This window comes from Poecilia formosa, unplaced genomic scaffold (genome assembly GCF_000485575.1).
Source record: "Poecilia formosa unplaced genomic scaffold, Poecilia_formosa-5.1.2 Scaffold30, whole genome shotgun sequence".
Taxonomy (NCBI): Eukaryota; Metazoa; Chordata; class Actinopteri; order Cyprinodontiformes; family Poeciliidae; genus Poecilia; species Poecilia formosa.
Genome location: NW_006799969.1, coordinates 1,671,916 through 1,698,045, shown reverse-complemented (window position 1 = coordinate 1,698,045; position 26,130 = coordinate 1,671,916). Strand labels below are relative to the sequence as shown.

The window sequence follows — 26,130 nt, the reverse complement described above, 5'->3', positions numbered from 1 at the left end:
AAAAATTATAGGTGTGGTGTTGCCTTTGTGTCAGTCCTTTATACTGTAGCGTATAAAGGACACCTCATTGAGGAAGTGGAGCAACTGCTTCACCAGTCTTAAAAATGGGGAGTCATTTTTTTATTCTGATCACCACCCTTTGATGGACAATATTAAGTATGTTAATGATTATCTGACTTTTTAAGCTACTACATCAAAGCAAGTGAGCTAAAGTTTGCTTAGTTTTAGTCCCACCCTCCTTTGCCATCTGAATTGGTTCAGTCCAGCTCACGCCATGCACCACAGTCTGATTTGGAAATACCCAGTCAGACAGCCATGGGGTGAAAAAGTAAATGAATCTGAGCCTGAATTAGTTTTTTAAGTGTTGTCACAACATAGCTGCATTTATACAGCAGAAAATGTGCATGGACTTGCTCTATTCAGGTTAGGGCTGGACCTACGATACTGTAGCAACATGAGAACACACGCAGGTGTTATGCAGTCTGTGTGTGTTGCAACGAAGCTTGTAAACAGTATCCAGTGGCTGTTTTCTGGTTAATACCAACAATAAACCTTTAAATAATCTTACTAAATCAACGTAAATCCAAGACAACATAAACTGACAAAAAGGCTAAACATTTTTTTATCAAAAGCATCTAATGAACAATTTTTCATTCCACCCTATTTCTTCCTATCATCGCCTCAGCATGATGCTTCCACTATGTTTCATTGTGAGGATAAAACATAATGTGTTAATGATGCGTTAGTTTTCTTCCACACTCAGTGTTTCTGCTTGTAGCCCACACAAGTTTGGATGATTTTCTTATGGAACTTGTTTGCATTAGATTTTATATTCTGGGTATCTGAGTTAAGGGGGCTGAATACATACACTAAACACTTATCAGATTTGCATTTGTGTAAAAGTTTTGAAATGAGTTTTTCTTCCAATAAAATTCTCTTAAATTTTTAAGAGACTTTAAGAGAAGAAAAGTTTGTAAATATTTTTGCGAGTCACTATAAAATGGATTGATTTTTGTCTTGCAGACATTTGTGAATGACTTGAGGATCCCGGACCAGACTTACATCACCCTGAAGCTGTCCGACGTTATTCGCTTCGGTTATGATATCCTTTTTCCATTCATTTCATTCACAGGTGGCTCACATTCTGCTGCTGTTGGGTTAATCCTGCCTCATAGGCTTTCCTCTGTAGTTACAATGAGAAAATATGTTTAATATTTTTTTCCTTCTTCCTATGCATTAATTCTCTGGGTGGATTAATGCAGTACGTTCAAAACTTTTTGATTATGGCCAAAAGTTGAAGCGCCCTTTGACACTCGGGGAAACTCATGAGTGAGTAAATTTAGTTAAGATAATGAAAAAAGAAGATGGATTTAAATATGCTTATCAGTGCAGTTCAGAACACAGTATGTGTTCTCAGTGAGCAAATTACAATGATCTATTCCAGACAGATACTTTAATTCAGTCAAGGCGTCTTCATCCTATTAATGATCTAATCTGTAGCAATCCATTGTGATTAATATGTTCATATTTTCTTTTTAATTTAGCAAAAGTTCCAACTGTTTTTCTACAAATCTCTGGCTGGCTGCAATTGTGCAGAATCTTCTACTCTTGGCATATCAGGCTAAATTTAGGCAACAAGTTTGGAGTTTGTTGGTTGTATCTGCTTCTCTAGATTATAAACTGTTGCACTGATTTAAAAAAAAAATTGAGTACTTTAACTTGCTCTGCACATGTCCATGTGTATATCTTGGAGAAGAGTCAACACAAGGTCCCAGAGGAAGCTCTGAAAGTAAGAAATACTGACATCCTGTCTCTTCTCTGTCTTTGAGTGGTCTGTTGAAAATGCTCAATGTATTCACTTAGTTCTAAGTGTTTAAATTAAGCTAGTTCCTGTTGGATATCCTTCCTTATGTATAAGAGCAGTTCACATCTGTGCTGATTGTTAGCCAGAGGTTTCTCATATCCTGCCTGCCTGTTGTCTGTTTTTGCAGCACGAGAAGTACACCAGCCAGCTGCAGCTCGGCATAAAATCTCTGGAAGCCAAGTCGAAGGAAAAACAGCAACTTGAGAGCTCGGAGAAGAACAAAGATACTGTTTCTAATGTCAAACTGCAGGACAAGTCTGAGCGTAAGGCCCAGTCACTCACAGGTAAACCATAACAGCAGATATATGCTTGTGAGAAAGCTTTTTGCTTAAACTATTGAGTAGAACAGTTCTACCTTAAATAGATTTGAATGTCCTGTTCTCACACAAGGAAAGAGGAAGTCTTAGTGAGCCTCCATGTGCCGGTCAGCTTTGGTTAGAGATCCCCTGATGGAGCAGTGGAGGCTTTTTTTATTAAGAGCTTCCCTGGCGTGAGATTAGGACGGCATGTTAAGAGAGAGGCTGAAGCAACAATCCTGTGGTGTCTGCAAAGGAATCGATCTTGACATCCTCGGCCTGGCAGGATGAGTGAGTTTGGAGTTGAGGACAAGCGTCCTTATCTCTCTCAGGCATGCCTGGCTGCTAACTAGAGTTGGGGTGCCAGCAGAGATGACTGTTTCTTATTGTGGAAGATCTGGAGGTGAAAGCCTATATTTGAACTCTCTCGCGTTCTGCTCTTAGATTTACTCGTTTAATCCTGTTTTACAGTGTTGACATCAAGGAAAGTGAGACCACTGTCTGCTCAGTGGAAGCACTTTGTGAATGAGTTTCATTCACACTGACTCAACTATTGCAGTTGTGGTTTATTTAGCTTTACGCCCTTTGAATGTGGTGGGAAAAACTTCCACTTATGCTTAAAATAGATTTTTTTTTTCTACTGGAGCCTCAGGCTCTTCTAGAAACAAATCATTTCAAACTCTGAACTTTTTCACCTTTAAGTTTGTTGGTTCATACAGTTACAGATTGCAGTCAGCTATTTATTTTGCTGTTGTGAGCCAGCTCTCAAAAGACAGATAACCAAACTAACCTTCGCCTGTCTTTCTGTGTGTACTGACACAATAAGATAAGGATGCCGTTTCAAAGCTCGCCTGAGAAGCTAAAGCTAAAGTTGCAGTAGCAACTTAGCTCCTACCTTTGTTGATAGGCAGTGTGTTTGTGTGGGCGCATGTGTAGAAAGGCCTCTTTAGCATGAAACCTGCTTTTCATATCACTGTTGACTTTTATGCAAACTCATTCTCTTCAGATGAAGTTACCCTACATTTTTTTTCCTACTGTGGATTGAATGTGTTAATCTGGCTTTCTCCACTACTGAAAGAGCTATTGTATTTTTTCTTCAGCGTGTTGGTACTCCTTTTTTCCTTGCAGGATGTGGAGGGGATCCAAACCTCCAGCTGCTGCAGGGCAGGACGCTCCAGCTGTACAGTGTTTGTGGTTCAGTCAGGCCTACTTTACCCCAAAATGGTTTGGGGCAGTTTAGTGTTTAAGAGAAAGAGCATGAGATATCCTGAGTGTACTCTGATGCAATAAACTTTAATTATAGAAAACCATCTATTTAGGAGTAACTGAGCTTGCTCTTTGAAAAATTATGTCATTTGTATGTTGTTGGTTTTTTTGATTTTTTTCAGGTCTAGAAAGCACAGAGAACATAAAGTATTGAGAATTTCTTTTCAGACTTTATTCTATCTTAAAGTATGCAAGCATCCTTCTGACAATCCATTCATCTTTCTGTCCATCTTTCTGCACATCCATCCATTTATTTGTCTGGCCATTTGTTTGTCCATCTGTCCATGCCTCCCTCTATCAATCTATCCATCTGTCCATATTTTTGTCCATCTTCCATCTGCCCTTCTGCCCATCCCTCCCTTTTTCCATCCATCATTTTGTCTGTTTGTTTGCTGTATCCATCTGTCCAATCAACCCTTTGTCCATCTATACTTCTGTCCATCAATTTTTTATTCAGTCATTAATCAGTCCAGCCATCTATTTGATAACTTGTCTATCTGTTGATCCGTCTAACCTTTTAAGTACATTTGTTTTTCCTTCGTACCTTTCTTAGCTCTGATTTTTGTACCTTCCTTATTGAAAGTAGAAATGGTTTTACAAAGAATACATAGGAATGTTTTGGATTAATACATTTTAAAAAGAGGTTTGAAAAGGACTGAGAACTCTGGAAACTTGAGTCTTTAAAAGTATGGAGTTTCGACTTAAAAAGCGTCTCATGTTTATGTGTAAAGATGTGCTTTATAAGTTTATTTTCTTCTTTCATAAATTATTTTCTTTAATAATCTCATCATAACTCAGCAGAGGGCACTTTGCTGTGCTCGTGCATGTTTTCTTGAGCTGAAACGAGAGGACTGAGTAAGAGGAAAGGAATTGGTAACATGCCCCTGTTCTTCCCTTGTCACCGTGTTTACATCTTATTGCATGTATCCAAGGCAACAGTGGAAAAGTGTTTCTGATGCCTGTGTTTGTGGAGCCATATTAAACCTCTAAACAGGCTGTTTGGTCCTATCTATCACACCATAAAAGCAGCTCTTGGATTATCTGATTAATCCATTATGGGCATGCTGGATTGTGAGTGGAAGTTTGCCAGGTTACATGGCAACACCAAAGCAGGAAAACTCTTCTTTGTGCTGCAATAATAAGAGTTTAAACTGCATGGATTAGAGTGTCTGTATCTACAAGACGCCTTGATTTATTATGTTTTTATGTTCTGTAATTTTTTTCTTTTCTTTTCATGGAAGATTAGGATTAACTATGCTGTCATCTCATGAGATGGATTAGATTAGGTGGTCTGCATGATACTGCTGGTACAGCAGTTTAACCCCTTTAAATCATGGGAATGTGCGACAAAACTAAGTGCTGCAAGAAGTGTAGTGCTGCAATTCTTATAGTGCAGCTAAACAGTTTCTCAATACAGATTTTAGTTTCTCTCATTATAATAATAATAATAAAAAAATGAACAAATATCTGTTGTTCTCCTGTGTTAGTATATATGCCTGAGTACATACTCGGGCATATGTACTGAATCTGAGTATACATGATTTTTCTTCCAGCTCTTACAGATTCTCCAATATCTAAGCCCACTCCTCTATATGGCCAACCTTCCTGGTGGGGGGAAGATGAGGAACAAGCCAACATAAAGCAGAACAGAGGTGGAAAAATGCCAGAAGATGAGGCTTCAGGTCAGAAAATGCATTTTATGTTTGTACAGTGGACATAAATCTCATATTTCTAGTAGATATCTGAAGGTTTGGGGTCAAAAATAAAGTGGTTTATACTTGGAATTGTGGTTTCATCGGATTATAGTGGTGTCTTCTACAAGGTTTTGATACATTTTAGCCAGATATGGATGTTTTTATGGTACATTAATGGCTTCTGTTTTACCATGCTTCTTAGTTCAGACCTATTAAGAATATTAGAGACTGATTTCACATTTAGAACATGACCAGTCTCAGCAGTTGTTTAGGTGCTGCAGTTGTTCTCTCTGTAGCCTCCTCAACCAGTTTATTCCTGGATTTCTTTTTTTTTTTTAACCAATTTTTGGGAGAAACATCCATTGTTTCAGCAATTATGAATGACTGTTTACATATGATTCTGTCCAACGGTTTATATATTTAATATTTATTTCTCCTATTTGGTGAAATCTAACTAGGGCAGTTGAACTTTGTAGGCGATGGCAGCTGTTTTATTTTTAACATTGCGTTGAACAAAAATCTTTTACTTCCAAAAAGTAACTTTTCAGGGTGTGCTTTAATGTCCATTCATTCATTGTTTGGTCATAGTGATGACTTCTTCTGGATGCATTGAGCAGATATTTATCAGACTATGGCGAGATGTGATTTAATAAAGTTAATTCTCACAAGAAAACTAAAATGAAAAAAAAAAGATAAGATTATAGACAGTTGAACTGTAAAAGATAAATTTGTGATGATAGTTTTAAAAGAATTGTGCTGCTTTTGTTTTACATCTCAATAACCTTATATTTTAACAGTTTAGTTAACTCTGTTTTTTCTAAGTTTAATATCCACTGTATATACTGTATATACAACTCATCACAGCTATGAGTTGGTGCCATGTGATGCTCCGTGCTTGTCATTGAGAGGTGGATGGTTTTAAGCCTCGGGCATGTTGCTGGCTGACAGTTAGGAGGTGTTTGCCATGGCGATGGGCACTGACTGCCTGCTCGCCTCGTGATGGATTATGACCCTTTAAGCTGGTGAAGGGGGGAAGGGTCATTGTTCCCCTTGTGTTGCCCAGAGTGAAACGGATTAGTACCGCTCAGCTAACCTGCTGTGAACTCTGAGCTCCTGAAGTGATATTTGGCAATGTCTAACCAGGAACTAAGACCAGCTGATTGATTTTGTTTTCTCATATTAACAGCTGGATCATTTGGTATTTGGTTCATTGATTACAATGACATTAACTAACAGTTACAAGGTAATTTAAATGTTTGGTTTCGGTAGGACTGGACAATAAATTAATAACAACACATATTGAGATAGACACATCATCTAATCAAAAGATAATACGTCTGATAGAATGTTCATTAATTTCACTGAACTCCGATTCAGAATCGTATGCCATTCTGGGAGATGTAGGCAAAGGAAAGACTCTAGCTATTCAAACTCTGACTGTCAGCTAAGTAAGGTTGGTGGCATCAACTGCAATAACCTGTTGAGTAACTTACGCAGCAGCAGTTTCAGGTTTTGCCACTGTGCCTCACAATTGCTTTAAAATAAAAAACGGCATGGAGTGAAACCTGTGGATAAAACAGAAAAAGTCACACCACCAGTATGGCTGTACTTATGATATTTAAAACAAAAAGCGAGTCAATAATTATTGATATTGACTGATATGAAACGCTTATGTTGTGATATGTTTTTCAGCCATACATATGTTTAGGTTGAATTGTTATTTTAGGAATACATCCACACTCATTCCAAATAAAAGGGTCAAATTTAACTTTTATTTCTATTCTCTTTAAGATTTCCCTCTCAGTTTGTCCAAGTAACATAGACAGATTTATCACTTTGTCTTTTTATCCCTTTATTGCAACAGAGCCTGCTAAAGATGGCCCAAGACATGAGGTGAACCGTTCTCAGTCAGACACTCAGGCCAAGGCCATGTTCTCCTTCCGTCGAGAGCCCAGCTACTTTGAGATCCCAACAAAGGAATTCCAGCAGAAATCTGCAAAAAGCCCAGACACACAGGTTCACGAGGTTCCGACAAAGGATACCTCAGATCCCACACAGTTTGTCCCCTCCACACCCACGCCTCCGGTGGTCCAGAGCCACGCCTCTTTCACCATCGAGTTTGACGAATGCAGTCCAGGTAAACTGAAGATCAAAGACCATGTGACCAAGTTTGCCCTTCGCCAGCAGCGTAAGCAAACTTCCCCCGAGACCCCTCCCACTCCTACAGAGGTGATGTCAGCAGAGAGCAAAGTAGCTGATTGGCTGGTCCAAAGCAATGCAAGCATGATGAGGAGAAAGTCAAAGGGTGAAAATATGTACAGCACAAACAGTCACTCATCAGATCTGAAAATAAGGGATGGTAAGTCCTCTATAAACTTCTGATAAATTTGATATTGAATGATAAATGTCTTACTTAAGCATTTCTATCTGTCCTCAGCAAACTGGTACGAGAACGGCTCTCCTGCTGAATCTGAGCCAGTCAACGCAAATGAGTCCCTACAATCCAAAACCCAATATGTGTTGCACAGTTCACCTAAAACCTCAATGACTTCTCCAGGGTCAGAGGAACCTCTGTCTTCCTCTCCACCAGAATCCCAGTCTCTTTCCCTCCATGGCAAAGCAGAAGCAAAACAAGCCTTTGTCATCGAGTTCTTTGACGATAACTCGAGAAAGAAGTGCTCTCAATCTTTCACACATACCGCCGGCCCACCTGAGCCCTCAAATCCCCGGATCCAGCAGGAGCAAAAGAGCTCAAGCCCAAATACAGAGAGAAATGTCTCATCTTCGTCCTTCACCACTCCACCAACCCAGCGTTTCACTATTCCACTGAAAGGGTCTGATTCTTCAGGGTTTCAAAGAGCTGGTTCTCTACGACGGGAAAAGACAGATGAAAGGATCAGCACCAGCTTTTCCTCTCGCTCTTCTTCTTCTGTTTCTGTAAGACCCTTTAGCAGCGTCGGTCGGAGGTCCAAGCTTGCGAAGGAGTTTAATGCTGAATTACTCAAGCAGAAAGAAAAATCTTCTCCTAAAGCAGCGCAAGGAGTTGTTTCACAGTCTAAACAGAGCCAGGCGAGCCCCCCTCCATCTGATGGACATCTCCACCCACAGACGTCCTCCCCTATTCACACACCTGCTCCCCTAAGAACCTCTGTCACGCCTGCTCAAAATGTGGAAGTCAGAAGCCCCAGAAATGAGGAGGACGACAGTCTGAGTGATGCGGGAACTTACACTATTGAAGCAGATGTTCAAGATAAGGAGCTGGAAGAGGCACGCAGCAAGATTGACCAGGCAAGTTTCTCCGTCGTACTTATTTTCCATGGCACAGAAAAGTTCTTCATGGCTAAAGTTCACCGAATGTCGCTTGAACTGAAGTATCCTCTCTTCAGGATAGTTTCTGAAGAGAAGTATCCTGAATTGTTCGCCAGCAATCTTCTTATGTGAGCTTGAAATGTTTGCAGCTTCATCTTCATCTGTGCAATGCTTTGTTCCTGACAGGTGTTTGGTGTTGTTGAGAGCCCAGAGCAAATGAGCCAGGCTGAAGCAGAAGCATCCTCTGCATTTAGGCCTGTTACTGATCAGGGCAGGGAGGAGTATAGGCAGAGTAGCTGTGGTGAGGGTATTCCAACTCCAGAGCAGGGACATAGTCTGGTAAAGGTAACTTCATCTGCTTCGGCTGGGACTGGGACTGACAAATTCTTGATTCGTTAAATCTAATCAATATTTTGAATAGAGATGCACTGGTTAGAGATTTTTTGACCGATTTCAGACAATAGATTTTATAAAACTCTGATATGCTGATTTGTGTTAGGGAACTACAAAAAGTTAAAGTGAACTTGGCCTGATAAAAACTTTAACTGTCTTTTCAGTAAAATGCCCATAATTAAAAGAAACCAAATTTCTCAAAAATAACCCAAAGTTACTTGGATACGTCTCTGTGCATTACTACAAATATATCTACAAATACAGTAAAATCCTCCAGGTTATGAAACAAATGTACCTTTTTAAACAACCCGTCTGAAAAGAGTTACAGCATTTACTCATTTACAAGACGCATTGTAGGTCCTATCACATACACTACTAATGTATCATCTCACTTGATATTAGGTCCTTACTCTTTAGTTTTGTGTCAAATACATTTGAATTGCTGGTACTTAAAATGATAAAACAAAATTTTTGCTTTAAAAAATGTCAGCTTGTTATTTTCTGAACTTTTCCAAAAGTGCACCTTTCCGGTACTGAAAATGGCTAAATATTACATTTTCAGCTCTCTCACAGCTGATGTGATGAATAATGTTGTCGGGACAACCTCCAAGCTGTTAGATATTGCTCTTTTCTTGATTTTAAAAAATAGGTCAGATTTTAGATCCATAAGAGAAAGTGTAAAACAGTTTAATTTCAGTCACCAGCTGATTTCTCAGTGCATCTCTATGTCCGAGAAATTAATTTACATTGAGGTCTTGATTTGGCTTCTTGATCCATACTCTATTATAGGTGTTTCTCTTCTGATTCCTTTTATTGTCTTTGCTTGAGGCTCTGGGTACTTTTCTGTTTTGGTTTTTCTCTTTTTAACCAAATTTTAACTTATTTTGTAGCTGTTGTGATACATATCTAACACATTAATTCTCCTAGTGTGTTTTATTGTAACTGCAAATATTGGAATATTTAAACACGTTGAATAAGTTGTGTGTTTTTACACAGGTTCAGTCAGCAGGTGCCATGGTACAAGGGGCTCCTAAGTGGATGTCTCGTTGGGCCAGCTTAGCAGACAGCTACACAGAATCTGGACCTTCGTCTGGCCTCTTTGACATGTTGACCCAGATGGAGTCACCAGGAGGGGGTAAGCCACCTGAAGAGAAATGAGTATTTGAAATTATAATGAGGCACACTGATGAATATGAACGATATTTAATATTTGTGTTCGCTACAGCACGGGGTACAGTCATTCACAAGAACACAGTCAGTCAACATCAGGACCATTCGGATGCCGATAGTTCAAAGTCTAGACGCATCCTTCCGCCTGTACCACACGGAGACGAGAGTGACATTCCGACTCCCAGCATCCATGTTCATTACAACCCCAGCACAACGTTCGATTTAGAGGAAACTACCTCAACAACCCCAACGCCTGACGACAATGTTCATAGGTTAAGTGTACAGGATGACGTGGAGCCTGACAGCCTGAGTGACGCCAGCAAATCAGATGATGGATCCATTGTAGAGCAGAGTAGGAGGCAGCTGTTTGATGCAGAAGACAAGCAGAATGAAGCCAAACTTAGGGTTCCTTTTAAGTCCACATCTTTTTATATCGGGTCAGAGGAGGAGTCCAGATCGCAGCGGGGAGGCTTTAAAATCAGTACTCCTAAGGCTGAGAGGAAGTCTGTTTCTAGAATCATCTCATCAGCCACTCTAACTAAGCAGAAAGGCATTCAGAACTCTGGCATGAAGCACATTGCTTCTGCTCCCACATTGGACCAGAGGACAGAGAGTCCAGAAGGTAAAGAAGCTGCAGCTCCGTCGTTGATCAGACAGGAAAGCTTCACCAAAGAGAGGCCCAGTAATCCCAGACTGCCAAACATTTCTAGTCTGCCAGTTCAGAGAGAGCCAGGTGCCGGGATATTCCAGGGGAGCGGCAGTCAGGACACTCATGCTTACCTCAAACAGACGGAGGATGTTCTGGCTGTTCTGGAGGCCAAACTCCAAACAGGACCACCAGTGACTACTCCGTCCCCCATAATGGACTCTCTGTCAGGAGACTCTGATGTGGATACTTCCAGCACTGTCAGCCAGCACAGCAATAAAATCAAAACGCACACATTTATTAAAAAAGCATCAGCTGGTAACCTTCATAGAGACAAGATTACTAATCCTAATCAAGAGACAAATAATCAAACTGAAAAGCAACACTCTTATGGTTCAAATGGTGAAAACAAGCCGGAACACATCAGGAGGCATGTTGGACTGAGACGTAGTGTGGGCAAACGCGGCTCCACAGACCTGAGTGATGATCCTCCCAGCTTACCTTACTCCGATCAGGAAAGCAGCAACAACCAAACCCACTACAAATACACGGTGCCTCTTCAGAAGGAGGACGGCAAGTCCTCCAAAGTGTCTCAGGTGTTAAGCCGTGCCAACAGCTTGTCGGCCCCAAGACCCACCAGGGCCTCCATGCTCCGACGAGCTCGCCTGGGAGAGTCCTCTGACAACGAAGGTACAGAAACTGAGAGAGTAGCACAAGAGTCCTCCACAAAGCAGCCTCAGGAAGCCAAGAAACTCTCTAGACTGGATATGCTGGCCATGCCTCGTAGGCGTGCGGGTTCATTCAATGCACCCAGTGACTCAGAAGCTTCTTCCGCCCCCCAGTGGACAAGCAGGAGCACGAACTTTTCCACCCGCAGCACAGATCAGAGCAGCAGCTCCAGTCAACGGATCTCTTCTGCTGGACCAAAACCTACAGAAAGGCCACAGAAGCCAGCGCTCAACAAAACCCCGGTTACTCGCACACGCTCGAGCTCTGCCAAATATACCAGCAGCACAGCAAGTAAGTAGACCACAGTCATATATGGTCCTGTTTGACTGAATTAAGAGATGAAGTTAAATGGGAGAATTTTGTCTCGACTCAAAGCAGAGTAAAGTCTCAGTTAGGGTGACATCTTTGACACATTAATCAGGTTCCATCATGGTTTTGGGAAAACATGGAATTGATTTGGCTAATTCCAATGTCTGGAAAAGGATGGAAAAAAGATAATGGAGAATATAAAATTATTTGTATTACAGACATTATTCCCTACATTCATATGTAAATTAAATGTTGTATTTATATAACCTGAGCTAAGTATTACTAACTGATCCACATTTGGATGAAAAATATTACATGAAAAATGTGCAGTAATCTTATATATTCATTTGTGATTTATGTTAGTGGAAAGGCATTTATGATGGGAACTGTTTTGGGCATTTTACTAACATCTAAAACACTAACTGCAAAGTATTCATGAAACATTTATTTCTTATCTGCTCTGGGTTATATAGTGTTACTTAAAACTATTGCATACAGTTGTTCAAGCATTTCAGCCATGTTGCCATTCTTGTTCTGAACTATATTAAATTAAAGGTTTCTTGGGATATGTAAGAGTTTTTACTAATGGGTTTTCAGAAACTGTGGAAGTCTTTGGTTATACACAATTTGGGCACCTTAGAAAGTCACTAAAGTAGTAGATGTGGAGATTAGGACTTCTGCAGCATCTTTTCTGCCTCTTGCTCTGGGAAATATTTTGGTGACTCCTCTCTGAAGTACATGGTGGTGTGTTTTTCAAAGGTGTTCCTTCATTGCACTCTCGTTTCTCTCCTTTTCCCCACTTCTTTGTCCTGGTTTTGGATAACTCTAACCAACTCACAACGGCAAGGCTCTAGGAGGCGACACAAGGGCTCTGACTATACCTCTACCTCAGATGAAGAGTATGAATCAAACTGGAGCAATCTTAAACACAAACGCTCCCAACCTTCCTCAGCTTCTCATGGTCCACGCAGTCAGCCTCGACCCCAGCCAGTGATAGCCCAGCATCCGAAACCCCGCAGCAGAAACTCCGAGGATGAGAGCCATGAAGGAGAAGCTTTCCATAACTGGACCAATCACAGTGCTGAGATTGCTCGGTAGGAAATATAGCAAACCCAAAACTTTCATCTTTAAACCAAACAGAAATGTTCTTTAAATTCTTTAAAATTACACTTATGCTTGATAAAGCTGGAGAAAAATGCAGAGATTCACACATTGACTGATATTTTATTTTTTCAAAATGCAATTAAATTGTAGGCATATTTTGTAAATCTGTAGCTGACCAATATTATAGAGACCGACGTAAATTTACCTGGACATTGAACTATACTCTGGTTTGATGTAAAACATCCACATCTACATGAACCATTTGGCCTTTGCAACAGAGCAAGTTGCAGTTTACCTTTACGGTAAAATAAATATCTACATACTTTTATTATGGAGCCAAAGAGATGTAAATTGAGCTGTACAACAACAGATCGTCCTACACTTTCACAAAATGAGCTGAGAACATAAAAAAACAGTATAATTGCTTTGGCTGCTGTGCAGATAACAGCTTCATCTCAGACATCTTATCTTTTCCAGTGACTGTGAGGTCAACTTGACTTCAAAAACAATACGAACTTCTCCCCACTTATTTCATGACATGACTGCTTTAATGTTTTTTCTGCTTCTGTCTTTCTAAATGTAAGGTTGAGTCAAGACTTGGCCAAAGACTTGGCTATTTTAGCCAGAGAGATCCATGATGTAGCAGGAGAAGGTGAAGCACAAACACCTGAAGCGGAGAGCAATAAACGGGTACATCACATGTGCAGCACACTGACTTTCAACTTTTTTGCATTATAAACAGCACTAGTTGTTCAGTTTTTAATGATGCAGTGAAAAATGTTTTTATATGCGTTATGATTTAATCTGTAGTTTACAAATGTGAAGATACAAACATTATTGCTTTCATAACTCTTTGAAATCTTTCCCTAATTTGAATAACTTTACATGTCTATAAATTCAACTTAAGTGTGGAGATTTTCTTTTTACCTCTTTTTATTTGTTTATATATATATATTTTTTTTTCATTATTTCTGTCTTGACTACTTAATACACATATGAGGCAATTTTAAAGCAAGGAGGAGAAAATAAATGAATATGGTCTAATAAAATCTCAGTGATGCAACGATCGGGTTGAGCAGCTGATACCAATATCTAGTTTTCTTATTCCATTTTTTTTAATGATCAGAATCCATGTAACATTTTTAAGGTTGTTTTCAGCATCAACGAACATGCCATTTAGTGATTAATTTATAGACAAAGAAAAGTTGGAAAAGTAGCTTGATTAGTACATCCATAACACCTGGCGTAGCTGGATAACTCTGAACTGAATGAGCCTCGAGTTTAATCTATTGATTTGTCTTACCAGTGAGACTTGATGTCAAACTCTTATTGCTCTCCAAGGTTCCTTATGTCTCAGAGCCTGAGGTAAGCCACCAACAAAGTTCTGCACCAAACAAAGACTCTGACCGGGGATCAGGCGACCTTGAACAGAGCTCCAGACAATCTGCTCAAAACAGAAAAGAGGTTTGACATAATGATGAGCTGCCTTTCATCTTGGGTTTTTAAACCTTTTGCTCTGCAATGACTGCATTTTCCTTTTCTGTAGGTCAATGTGGACAGCTTGACGTTGAATCCTGTGTATCAAGTCACAGCAGCCATTAGAGAAAACACAGAGCAACTCGCTGAGAAGATCAAGTAAGATCTGAAGAAAAGACTCCCTGCATGCTTAAACTGACTTCAACTTAGTGTTTGCATTGAATATTGAATCTTGCGTAATTAAAATGAGCTACTTGGCTTACATGGCATTTGGATAAGAGGGAAATGAATGAAACCGTCTTCTTGTTACATAGCAAATTTGAAAACTCTGCTTACACTTATTGGGCATGAATGAATCTTAATGGTAGCCACTTTCATCCTTTCTAAAACCATGTTTGATGTGGTTGGGGTTATTGTAATTTGGGAACTCCTGGTTGTTGCTCTGTGGTGAAGTATGAGAATTTAAAGGAGTTCTGTCTTCATTATTTTTTTCCCTTATTTTTTTGCAACACACCAGCACCACTAACAGTGAAACATTAGCATGATGCTACCACCACAGTTCTATGCCAATTGACACAATTATCTTAGGCTTGAAAACTTCTTCATGGTGCCCTCAAGTACTATTTTTGGCCAAATGGCTCCACATTTGTTTTGTCTAACCATTAGATTTTTATCTGGAGATATAGCAGCAGATCTCTTCCAAAATTGAAGGTGTTGAGTTTGGAGCAGAGGCTGGCAGTGAACATTTTCCATAACATGTCATAATTTAAATGTAACACTATGGTTTATTTCTGAGCCTGTAACACAATCCAGATTTTGCCAATACTGTTTTGGTCACATAAATACAGAATAACCCTTAACAGCAGCTTTTTGACCGTTGCTCTTTATCGTCATATTTAGGGTTCTGTTCCAGGACAGATTGGAAATCTCTGAGGACATTGAGGCTCGAATTAATTCTGACACTGACATTACTGTTGGCAGAATTTCCAACAAGGTTAGTATTATTATTATTCCATCCATTTCTTTACACCCTTGTCCCTCAGTCGGGAGGGAGGGTTGCTGGTGCCTATCTCCAGCTATCGTTCCGGGCGAGAGGCAGAGTCACCCTGGACAGGTCGCCAGTCTGTCACAGGGCAACACAGAGACAAACAACCATGCACACATAACCTAGGGGCAGAAAGACCGGGGCTGGGAATTGAACCCAGAACCTTCTTGCTGCAAGGCAACAGCTCTACCAACTGCACCACTGTGCAGCCACTATTATTATTATTATTTTCCATTTCCAGTCTTGCTCATTTTTGTTGGTTCAAAGTGTTCGCTTGAGCTTAGTCAGATGTCTGCTTTTCAGGAAATGGTGTCTATTTTGAAAGAACTTAGGAGGGTTCAGGTCCAACTTGAGGGTGAGTGTCTAAATCTCTCTTCTTAAATCTTATGAATTTTTAGTACAAAAATTAAAATTTTAGTTTTCTCTTTTTTCTTATTTCAGTTATTAACGCAGCCATGGACCCCGGTGGAACACGTGAAGCTACCACTACACCGCCCGCTACTGATGCTGCCTCCTCTTCTTCCACTGAAGTTCAGCCGTCCAGAACTTTGTCCTCACGGGACTGGAGGACAGTCCACTCCGTCTCCAAACGCGGCGGCGGGCCGAGGCCCAGCGAGAGCGTCAGGAGGGCTGCTGTGACCCCAGATGACCTGCGACAGGGATATTTAGTCTGAAGTCTGCCAACTACAGAAACACACACTAACCAACTTTTGCTGCATCTGGTCAGAAGCAGCTGTGTGCAAGTGAAACCCGACTGAGAGGAAGTGAGAGTGGATTTATAAAGTTGTGGTGAGCTCACAATGTTTTGAAGTGTAGTTTTTGGGAGGATCCACATGAGGTGGTGATTTAAGGAAGTTCCGTGACATTTCTGTAACTCTCGCCTCATATTGTTATACTTGATTCTGTGTTGCAGATTCTTCTCTATTTGCCAATGAAATAACTTAATATACATATGATTTTAAAAACATGTAACTATGTAGTTTAGTTGAGAATCAGCCTGAGAATAATCATCTCAGGGAAATCAATGCATTTATGTTTAGCTGCAAATCATATTTTTTGAATAAAACTTTCAGATATTATTGTATTGTTGTCGTCAGAACTGCATTACATTTCTTTTTTTATGCATTCCCCCCCTGCCCCCCATTTTTTTTGTTTTTGTGCCACATTCCTTTTCTTAGACTACATTTGTTTAGGATTATAAAAGCTATTTATAAATTGTGCTATTTGAATGACACTGCAGGCATTTTGGAGAGACTTTGCAGCCTCCTGTGCCAGACTGTTGAATGTTGTTTTACACAGCTGCTTAAACACAACTAGGTGTGTTTTTTTTTTCTTTGGTCATCTTCTCTTTATTCGGGAGCTTAAAGCTATTTCTTGCAACCGAGGCTGGAAATCCATCAGGAATGTGCAATCTGAATGGGAGGAGGAGCTAACTCCACTACAGTTAAACCACCTCGCTGAACAAAGCAAGTGGTGATTACAGAAGCAGCCTGTTTTTTTGTTGTTTTTTTTTAACATTCCTGCTTTAAGAAAAAAAAGGCGGCATTGAAACTTATGATTTTTTTTTCTCTCAAAAATAGATTTGGCCAAAGATTATTATAAATAAAAAAGTAATTTCTTGTTTGTCTAAATCAAATTTTATGTCTGACTGCGATGAGGATAATTATCCCACCCCTGTCTGTATAGTTCACCATTGAGCAATTTTAGCATCCAAGTTGACAAATTACTACATAACTGTAAGCCATGATTAAGCTGAGTGTTTAGATGTCTGAACATATCTGTACGTCCCACAAATTACCTCTCACTCTTGCCATTTTTGCACCAATGTAGAATGTTTTCCCTCCCATTTATTATTTTACACATTTTAAGGAAAACTTTTGTTTTCCTCAATGCACTATGTGTCGCTGACTGTAACTGGGAAGAAACTAACTTGCTGTACAGCTGTGTGGGCTCATGTTTCATGCAGCCAGTAGAAGAGTTGTTTACAAATTCAAACAAAGAAAGCATTTACTGTTGGGTTTTTGTTTCTAAATCTGCTGCTGCTTCTTCTTTATGGAGAAGAGTGCATGTCTTGTTTTCGTGCCCCTGCCCTCAAGAGTTTCAGAGAAAATGAATCTTGTGTCAAATTGAGTTTCTTTTCCCCATCCTAAATGGTTTGGTTGTAATTTACTGGTACTTTTTGATGTGTTATTGTTTGTATAAGTTATTCAATGATTTTTTATTTATTTTTTTTTTTGTAATTTCAAATAAATTTAATCAGCAAACCTGTCGGGTATTCTTTTCCCTTTGTGTATTTATTCATTTCCTGAGCCACACAAACTGTATGAAAAGCTGAAATGAAAGTAAAAACAGGAAGTGTGCTCAGTTATATTAAACAGCAGAGATATGTAGTTCAGCTGTGGCTGCAAGCTGAAGGGGAAGAAAGAAGTGAAAAACAAGCTGGGTCTGTTAACCAGTGAGTTCGTTCTTTAGCATTACCGTAGACAAAACTTGTATTAGGTTAAACACTTTGTTTAAAGCTAGAAAAACCCAGTACGTTTTTTTTTTTTTTTTTTTTTAAAAACCCAGTGACTCGAAGGAAAGATGACCTCGATGTACAGAAGCCTTCATGACAATTATGTTTCAAACAAAGGGGTAAGTTGTCTCGCAAGATGTATTTTTTCTCTGAGAGATCATTGTTTTCTTTACTAAAAAATCTTTCTGCTAATCTTTGTCAGAGGAGGACCAGCTGTGTGACATTGGCTGTGATTTTGGGCTGTCTGACTGTGCTCGGTGTTATTCTTGCCATCGCTGTGTTGGAGAGACCAACACCTCCTAAAAACCATGACACTCTTCCTGAGGACAGTGCTGGGCTCAACCTCACTGACCAGTGCAGGTAATAATCCTGTTTCTTGCAAAACAATTTGAACAGGGTTTTATGAATGTATTCCACTTTATGTGGAACAAAAAGTGGAGCATAATTGTGAAATGGAAGAAAAGTGATTTTCAAATTTTGACAATTTCAAGTCTGAAAAGTTTGGCGTAGGTTTAAGCCCTCCTGAGTCAATTCTTCTAAATACTAAAAAAAAAAAAGGCGTGCCATTCTTCTTTCCACGTTGATCAAGTTGGCTGGGTCATTCTGACAAATGAATGTGTTTTGATTCAAACCAATCCCAGGTAGCTAATGTTGAAGGACTCTAACCAGCTTCCCAGGTGCCAGGGATTCCACAGGATTCTCTGTGGAATCCTGGCACTGGATTCCACAGGGAATCCACTGCCAGGATTCCCTGTGGGAATTGTGTTTTCAGTGACGTGTAGTGTTTAGCCTGTAAGTCAAAAGTTTAATTTTGACTTCATCTGGTCAGAGGACCTTCAGCATGTTCATTTAAAACTTTAAATGAGACCACTTGGGTTTTCTTATTGCCTATCCTACACGAGTGTAGACAGTGGATTGGTGGACTGATAAAGATTTTCCTGCCAGAAGATTTTCCCACCTGGGCTGTTGATCTCTGCAACTTTCTCACATGACACTACCAGCACCACGCTGTACCGATTGGATGGTGCGTTCATGGTGATATGCAGTGTGAGTTTTCAACAATGGATCTCTTCTTGCCATTGTTGAAAATTCTTCTTCGCAATGAAGAAGAATTTTCTTTTACTGCGATAACCTAAAAGTTATTTGCAAAGCACCTTAGGCCTCAAGAAAGCTCCCAACATGACAAAATTTTATGAGGAGTGAGAAGGACTTTTAGTGAGCCTAAGAGTGTCTTAAAACAAATATGACCACATCATTCAGACACTTTTTTTTTCATTTTCCAGTTATGCAGTGCTTTGTGTCTGTCTATCACAAAGAAAAAGCTCAACTGTTACAAATATTTTATATGGGATTATAATTATTTTTATTAATATATAGCCTGCTTTCCCCTGCAGCATGACCCTTGTGGAAAGTATTCCTCTATGTCTAAAATATGACAACAATGCAACTTTTGGGATCCCCCTGGAGCAAGCCTGGAAAGACCTTATCTCTCGAGCATCACACAGCGTGAATGTAGTCTCATTCTACTGGACGTTAACAGGGGAGGACATCAACGTCAACTCCTCCACTGATATCGCTGTGAGTTCCTAACTCGGAAATCGCTCACATTTGTCAAAAATGTCTGAGTCTTTGAATGTTGAATGTTTTGTGGAAAACAGGGAAGGGACATCCTGCAAGCGCTTGGGGAACTTCCCTCCAGGAACATATCTGTCCGCGTGGTGAGCAGTGTCCCCACAGTCAAAACAAACTCCACAGATCTAAAGGTCCTAAAAGAGAAAGGTTTGATAGTTACTCTTTTCTTTAAAATTTTCACAGGAATTGCCAATTATATTTCTGGCAAACTGTTTTGATGACTTTTGTCTGCAGGAGTTCAGGTGAGAAGAGTAGAGTTTGGTCGCCTGACGGCAGGCGTCCTCCACTCCAAGTTCTGGATTGTTGACATGAAGCATGTGTTCATTGGAAGTGCCAACATGGACTGGAGGGCTCTGACCCAGGTAAAACTACACATGGCAATAAGTTCACATTCACATTAAGTTCCTATTTAAATTGCTTTCAAAATAAATTCCCCACTGCAGGTAAAGGAACTGGGAGTGGCGGTCTATAATTGTTCCAGTCTTGCAATGGACCTTTATAAGATCTTCCAGTCCTATTGGGTAATGGGGCAACCCAACAGCTCCCTGCCACAACCCTGGCCTGCAAATTATTCCACTAACATCAACAAACAGCACCCTCTGCTGGTAAAAGAGGATAACATCTCCAGCAGTCTTTACATTGCTGTGAGTGGCCTTTGTTTCATTTCTTCTTTTAATTTTTTCACCCCAAAGAGAGGGTCGGGTGATTCTGGTGTTATTTTTGATTTTGTGTACTATCCCAGGGTTCTCCTCCATCCTTTTGTCCTCCATCGAGGACTCAGGACCTGGAGGCGATACTGTCCTCCATCTCACAGGCTGACAGATTTGTAGATGTTGCTGTCATGGAGTATTTCCCCACCACTCGTTTTGAAAAGCCTCACAAGTAAGCCCAAAGTCTTGTTTTAACATTCAAAATGTTCTGGTTTTGTTTGAGTTCCTCACTCTGGTGTCCTTCCAGATACTGGCCGTTTATTGATGATGCCATTAAGATGGCTGTGTTTGAAAGGAAAGTGAAGGTCAGGATGTTGATCAGCTGTGGACGTGATTCTGATCCAGCCATGTTGCCCTTCCTTCTGTCTTTGGCTTCAATGGATTACCCTCTCCATCACATCAGCATCCAAATAGTGAGACCACATGGAAAGAATGTGTCTGTTTTATGCATGTGTGATTGTGCTGTAAAATTGCACTTTCCCTTTGTAAATTTCTTCAGTTGTTGCTTCCCCCCCTTACACTTTAAATAATCAAAGATATTTTAACACAACTGTGCATCCTTGCGAGAATTTCACAGCCAAAACTAAAGCTGACCAAAAACAACACAATTTCCAACAGACAAAAAAATCTGACAAGACAGAAGTGGAACTTTTTTGAAGCTGATTTCTAATACATTTGGTGTAAAACTAATGACATTTCAAACACAGGACACCATGCCAACATGGTGGTGGTAGTGTGATTGTTTGGGGTTACTTAAGGAGAATCTTGACCTTAGGTTAAAGAAAGTCCACATGTTATGGCCTCAAATATGATGGTTTTGAAAGGCCTAAGATTTTAAAGATTTTATTAACATTAACATGCTGCAGCATGGCCTTGAACATGTTGTTCATGCTGAAAAGTCCTCCAATGTGGCTGAATTAAAGTAAAGAGAGAGGGAGACAAAAATTTATTTTGGCAATGCCAGTTGTTAGGTTTAGGGGTCAATTACTTTTTCACACTTTTTTTTTTTTTTTTTTTTTTTTATGTGGCTCAATACTTTTTAAATCTAAATCCCCTCCAGCTTCTCTGGAGAAATAAAATCATTGTTTAAAATAGCATTTTGTATTTTCTAGGGAGCACATACTTCTTCACAATGCTGGAAAGTTCTCCTAAAAGCCATCTGTTTTTATTGTTGTTTTGGTTGTTTCAGAAACTTTACATCGTCCCAGTGGGAAATCAGTCTGATATTCCATACACCAGAGTCAATCATAATAAATACATGGTGACTGATAAAGTTGCATACGTAGGTGAGTCAATATTAATGTCAACTGAGGAGTTTAAAAATAAGAAGTGGGGGCTTTTTAAATAAAAACTGTGTTAATAATTGACCGAATAACACTCTTTTCCAACACAGGTACGTCCAACTGGGCGGCTGACTACTTTCTGACCACAGCTGGAGTGAGTCTGGTCATTTCCCAGAACACTCCTCACTCTGCATTGAACAATAAGACCCTGTACCACCAGCTGAAGGACGTATTCAACAGAGACTGGCACTCAGAATTCGCTGTCCACCTGAGAGATCTGGGCCACAACCCAGACTGTGCTCTGTCACCAAGATGACTGACGTTTTTATCAAACGACTACAAATAATTTATTTTGCTTTTATTGCAACATTTCCACCATAACTGTTGCTTTGCATTGTTTCATTTTCAGTATCAGCATTTTATATAATTTTACAAAGTTTCTCTGATGCTTTAGTTAAAGATTCTAATGCAGAAATGCAGGTAAATGTCATTTCTATGTACGTTTACCTGCATTGCTTCTTTGCTTCTCAATGTATGGAAATAATATATCACATTCAGTCTAGTTCAGCTGCTAGAGTATAAGTTATTAGTTAGCTGTTTGTGTAATAAGCATAGATGGAGCTTTATCATAGCCTTTATATCTTATTACTGTGTGATTGCCGTTAACATTTGCAAAAAATAAAACGTTAATGCCAGAATTTAAACCTGAATTTGAGAAGACAACTTCATAGACGCAGCTACAGCTATGAGAATGACGTCTTTGTAGCTTTTGCTTAGCGTAACATACGATTTTGTGTCATTTTTCATAATTACCTTTACAGAGAAATTATAGAGAAACACAACACAATAGTATAAAGATTGAAAATATGCACATTGTGAAAAATAGCTATTCCTGCAGAACACAAACATGTATTGTATTCAACACTGACTCAGCTGTATCTACTGTAAACTCTTTTAAAATATTTTTCTCAGTATTGCTGTATGATTTATTGACTTCCTCAACATAGAAACTCTGAAATAATTCCCGGACAGCATCTTTTGTAAGGATAGATACTAGAGAGATACCTCTAGGAGGTGTGCATAATGAAAATCTTCAAGAAAATACCAGAAAAGACCGATACAAGTCTGGGGAATAAAATATTTTTTTCAAAGATTGCTGCTTGTGACAAAGACGGTAGAAACTGCTGCAATGTTTTGTCAGAATCAATCTTTTAAAAAAAGAAAAGGATTCACTGAACGTGCATTAGGAAGAACTCCTGAATGATAAATATGGAACCACAGATTTACAGGAACAATAAATAGTCTTTGATTTTGGTTCTTGCACAAATCAAAAGCAAACTAAGTTGCTTATAGACGCTACTGGGCTTTCTGTGAGCACCAAAGAGGGATGCTATACAAAGAATATAAATTTCAAAACTTCAAATCTGTTACTTTATGTTTAAAAGAAAAGGTTAATACAAAATACAAGTGATCTCAAATTCTTGTTGCTTTTTCTTCACATACATTCTGGTCATGGACATTTCCAGAGTCCTAAAGGACTTAACACCCAAAATTGATGAATCTTGGGTGCAGGCAGGCGATCAAAAAAATAAATGAATAAATAAAAAAAGCTAAAAATTCAGCAACCAAGTGTCAGCATCCCTACGATAGCAACAGGAATTCCATTTTTAGGTCTTAATACTAAAACAAACTAAGTTTAACAATAAAAATACCTTTTGTGTTCTTATTTATATAACTTAAAAAAATCTTTTTATTCATTTGTTGACAAATATTTGATATTATTTTTATATCTTTTCAACTGAACCTTTATCATTTTAAATCTGTAGGTTAATGCAAGTACCTCCATATTTTTTGGAGGTAAAATATGGTCGTATTTTTAACTAAATGAAAATGTGTGTAAACTAACGTAGAGGCATTTGGTCATCCATGACAGTAGGTGGCAGTGTTGTGATGTACTGGGACATTGAAGAAATGGCGCAGGGCGGAGCTTCAGCTTGTAGTACGTGTGCCTCTTCACAGTGAGAGAGTTAGCTCTACAGCACAGAAGAAGTCGAAATTATGGTGTTACTCGAGAATGATTCGGTAAGAATATAAAACAGACTATCTGAAATGTATTTCTCTGTTCGTATGAATTCACTGCTGTACATAAATACTCTCTTCTTTAGCCGTTTGTTGGCTCAAGATTTCGAGCTAGTGATGTTAGCCAGCCTGCTAACGATTGAGTGAACTGGTTGAGACTTTAAATATCGTCACATGTTTGCATTGTAAAAGCTTTTAATACTCTCGATGTGGCCTAACAGTAATGTTTAAGCTGTATTCCTGAATTTATGTGTAATATAACTCAGACGTGTAGTATATTCGATGTCTCCACGTATGTCTCAAGAAATGCCCTGACGTATTTTTTCCCAATTAAAAATATATTTTTACTTTCTCTATTAAGATTGTTCGAATGAAAATGAAGTGAGTTTATATCATGTCTCGATGTATCATTTGTCAGCATTGCAACCTGTTTTACGCTAGCAAATTACCTGAATGATAACTTTCATTAAATACAGTCAGTCCTTGGATAAAAATAGTTATCAGACTTTTCTGAGGCCTTTCTTTCTTATTGTAAAAATTTCAGTTCGTAATATAGTTTTTTCTTTAGCTAGAGCAGTTCTAATGTGGTTCAGACGCTAAAAAGACCGACTAATACTGTCCTTTATTAAATTTCTACAAAACAAATGGCTTAACAAACTACAAACTTGGTTTTATATATACGATTAGTCTAAAAAATCTAGTCCAGGTTTGAAGAGTTTAAATACTGTAGCGTTTAAACTAGAACATGTCAAAGATGAAAAATAAGTGGCTTCTCCTTTTAGCCATTTCCCCAATCGGAAGCCATTATCAGAGGGCAACTTCAGCTTCGTGTCTTTCTGTAAAATAAACTGGTTTCTGCGTTTGTCCAGTATCTAAGGTATAATTGATAGGTAAAAATCGACCCAAAATGAATATCCAGTATGTTACAGGAATCAGGAGATAAATCATCATGAAATACTCAGATCTCAAATATAACAGAAAAAAATATTTTTAAATTCATAACCCTATATTGCACCATATTGTCATTGATTTGGCTAGACCTGTTGATTCATGGTGTCATGTTCCAGTCAAAATAATTCTGCATGAACCACACCCGTGTCTGTAGATAATATTTATTGGAGTTTCTTAACTGCATCTCCTGACAGTATATTTTGAACAGACTATAGAAAATCACCTTTTAAAAAAAACACACACACACACACCATGGATGACGACTCCTTCTCAAACCTGAAAGTCGGTTTTGCAATCACCAGACTTACAACGAACAAAATGACCGATATCATTCTTCTCACCTGACTTTGTAAAGTGTACGGATTAAAGGAAAAAAAAAAACCTCAAACTGTTTTCTCATTAGTTTCTCACAGAGCTCACTCGGCTCTTCCAGAAGTGTCGAACATCAGGAAGTGTTGCCATCACACTAAAGAAGTGTAAGTTATTCTGTTTGACCTAAATCACAAACATACATGTTTAATTTGCATCATTTAACCTCTAAGAACCGGATTATTTTTTTTAAAAATTATTCTTTTAGATGATGGTAGAACTAAACCAGTTCCCAAAAAAGGGCATCCGGAGTCATTTGAACCTGCTGATAACAAGTGTCTCATCAGAGCATCTGATGGCAAGAAGAAAATTAGCACAGTGGTGAGCTCCTTTTTTGAACTCAGTTTTTCAGTCGGGTTTTCTTTATATTTTTGCTGTATGATCTATCGGTGAACCATATATTCCTCTAATTTTAGGTCAGCACCAAAGAAGTAATCAAGTTTCAGATGGTAGGTTGAGCTCATCTTGTGTTTTTTGAATACAGACCCAGTCCTTTGTTTTCACATCTTTAATTATTCATCCATCTGCATCTGTATCGTCCTTTCCAGGCATACTCCAATCTTCTAAGAGCTCACATAGACGGTCTTAAGAAGAAAGATAAGAAAAGCAAGAGCAAGAAAACCAAAGCCACACAATGAGCGATGGACTTTTAATGGAAACAGTGGCTGTCTGAGCTGTCCATTACAGGTTGAGGGGACGGTAAGGGGGAGCTCCTTGTGATGATGTGATCTCCAACTCCACTCAGCTCTCCTCCTGCTCACCTCAAACCTCAGAATCCTGGTGACTATGTACACAAGATGCCATTGTTTACATGGTGATGCTTTATCGCCTGGCTTTTCAGTGTCATCTGGTGATTAAGAACAAGACCTGAGGATTTTCATTTTCTTGTACAACATGGAGCATGTCACCATTTTACTGAATCCTGCTTCCCCTGGGGCCAACCCCACAGAGTCCAATTCTTAGCAGGTTTTGATTTTTGCTTGTTGATCCTTATTTATGTTGTGCAGGGTTGGCTTTTAATTTAGAAAAAAAAAAAAAATTCTTTTTGAGGATTTGAAAGTCATCCAGAAATAGTTGAATCAATTTGTGATTGCTCAGCGTAATTTATGTTTAGGTTTCATTTTTAGTAAAACGCCTAACAAGTTGCTCCCCTTTCTATTTACATGGCCAGACTATGCTGTACCAATCAAAAAGGGTTTGTATTTTCCCTGGCATCAGAATTTAAGTTCATAAATAAAGTTTTTTTTTTTTGGTTAAAAATGTGAATGAATTGAGTTCTTTCTGTTAAAA

At 39.0% G+C, this 26,130-nt stretch overlaps 3 protein-coding genes across 6 annotated transcripts in view; all 3 read left to right on the top strand.

The window, feature by feature from the left end:
* Positions 1-17,570, top strand: part of cep170ba (centrosomal protein 170Ba) — a 22,821-nt gene extending 5,251 nt beyond the window's left edge. Inside the window, exons 4-19 of one of the 4 annotated variants that reach the window (XM_016670071.1) lie at positions 1,024-1,102; positions 1,731-1,789; positions 1,992-2,148; positions 4,980-5,108; positions 6,985-7,479; positions 7,558-8,408; positions 8,616-8,768; positions 9,819-9,957; positions 10,048-11,658; positions 12,524-12,770; positions 13,365-13,470; positions 14,122-14,244; positions 14,327-14,415; positions 15,157-15,250; positions 15,605-15,656; positions 15,743-17,570. In XM_016670071.1, the coding sequence (XP_016525557.1) occupies positions 1,024-1,102; positions 1,731-1,789; positions 1,992-2,148; positions 4,980-5,108; positions 6,985-7,479; positions 7,558-8,408; positions 8,616-8,768; positions 9,819-9,957; positions 10,048-11,658; positions 12,524-12,770; positions 13,365-13,470; positions 14,122-14,244; positions 14,327-14,415; positions 15,157-15,250; positions 15,605-15,656; positions 15,743-15,975 (4,617 nt within the window). In that variant the 3' untranslated portion in view covers positions 15,976-17,570. Of the gene's footprint in view, positions 1-1,023; positions 1,103-1,730; positions 1,790-1,991; positions 2,149-4,979; positions 5,109-6,984; positions 7,480-7,557; positions 8,409-8,615; positions 8,775-9,818; positions 9,958-10,047; positions 11,659-12,523; positions 12,771-13,364; positions 13,471-14,121; positions 14,245-14,326; positions 14,416-15,156; positions 15,251-15,604; positions 15,657-15,742 lie in introns of all 4 variants that reach the window. The other 3 variants (XM_007549204.2, XM_007549203.2, XM_007549205.2) reach the window with 3 other exon arrangements.
* A 95-nt stretch (positions 17,571-17,665) lies between these two features.
* Positions 17,666-22,415, top strand: pld4 (phospholipase D family member 4). Its single transcript, XM_007549202.1, has 11 exons — positions 17,666-17,756; positions 17,870-17,935; positions 18,019-18,176; positions 19,211-19,394; positions 19,475-19,595; positions 19,683-19,810; positions 19,892-20,092; positions 20,191-20,330; positions 20,406-20,571; positions 21,348-21,444; positions 21,552-22,415. Exons 2-11 carry the CDS (start codon positions 17,885-17,887, stop codon positions 21,755-21,757), a joined length of 1,452 nt encoding a protein of 483 aa, XP_007549264.1. The 5' UTR covers positions 17,666-17,756; positions 17,870-17,884; the 3' UTR covers positions 21,758-22,415.
* Positions 22,416-23,390: 975 nt separating this feature from the next.
* On the top strand, positions 23,391-26,090 carry srp14 (signal recognition particle 14). Its single transcript, XM_007549200.2, has 5 exons — positions 23,391-23,523; positions 24,875-24,947; positions 25,049-25,161; positions 25,257-25,289; positions 25,389-26,090. The coding sequence occupies exons 1-5, from the start codon at positions 23,500-23,502 to the stop codon at positions 25,476-25,478; spliced, it is 333 nt and encodes a 110-aa protein (XP_007549262.1). The 5' UTR covers positions 23,391-23,499; the 3' UTR covers positions 25,479-26,090.
* The last annotated feature ends 40 nt before the right edge of the window (positions 26,091-26,130 follow it).

Coding starts and splice junctions, on each gene's coding strand:
- srp14 (XM_007549200.2), top strand. CDS start 23,500: ATGGTGTTACTCGAGAATGATTCG. Junction 24,948..25,048: donor TGCCATCACACTAAAGAAGT/GTAAGTTATTCT, acceptor TTATTCTTTTAG/ATGATGGTAGAACTAAACCA. Junction 25,162..25,256: donor AGAAGAAAATTAGCACAGTG/GTGAGCTCCTTT, acceptor CTCTAATTTTAG/GTCAGCACCAAAGAAGTAAT.
- pld4 (XM_007549202.1), top strand. CDS start 17,885: ATGACCTCGATGTACAGAAGCCTTCATGACAATTATGTTTCAAACAAA. Junction 20,331..20,405: donor CGTTTTGAAAAGCCTCACAA/GTAAGCCCAAAG, acceptor GTGTCCTTCCAG/ATACTGGCCGTTTATTGATG. Junction 21,445..21,551: donor TGATAAAGTTGCATACGTAG/GTGAGTCAATAT, acceptor TTTCCAACACAG/GTACGTCCAACTGGGCGGCT.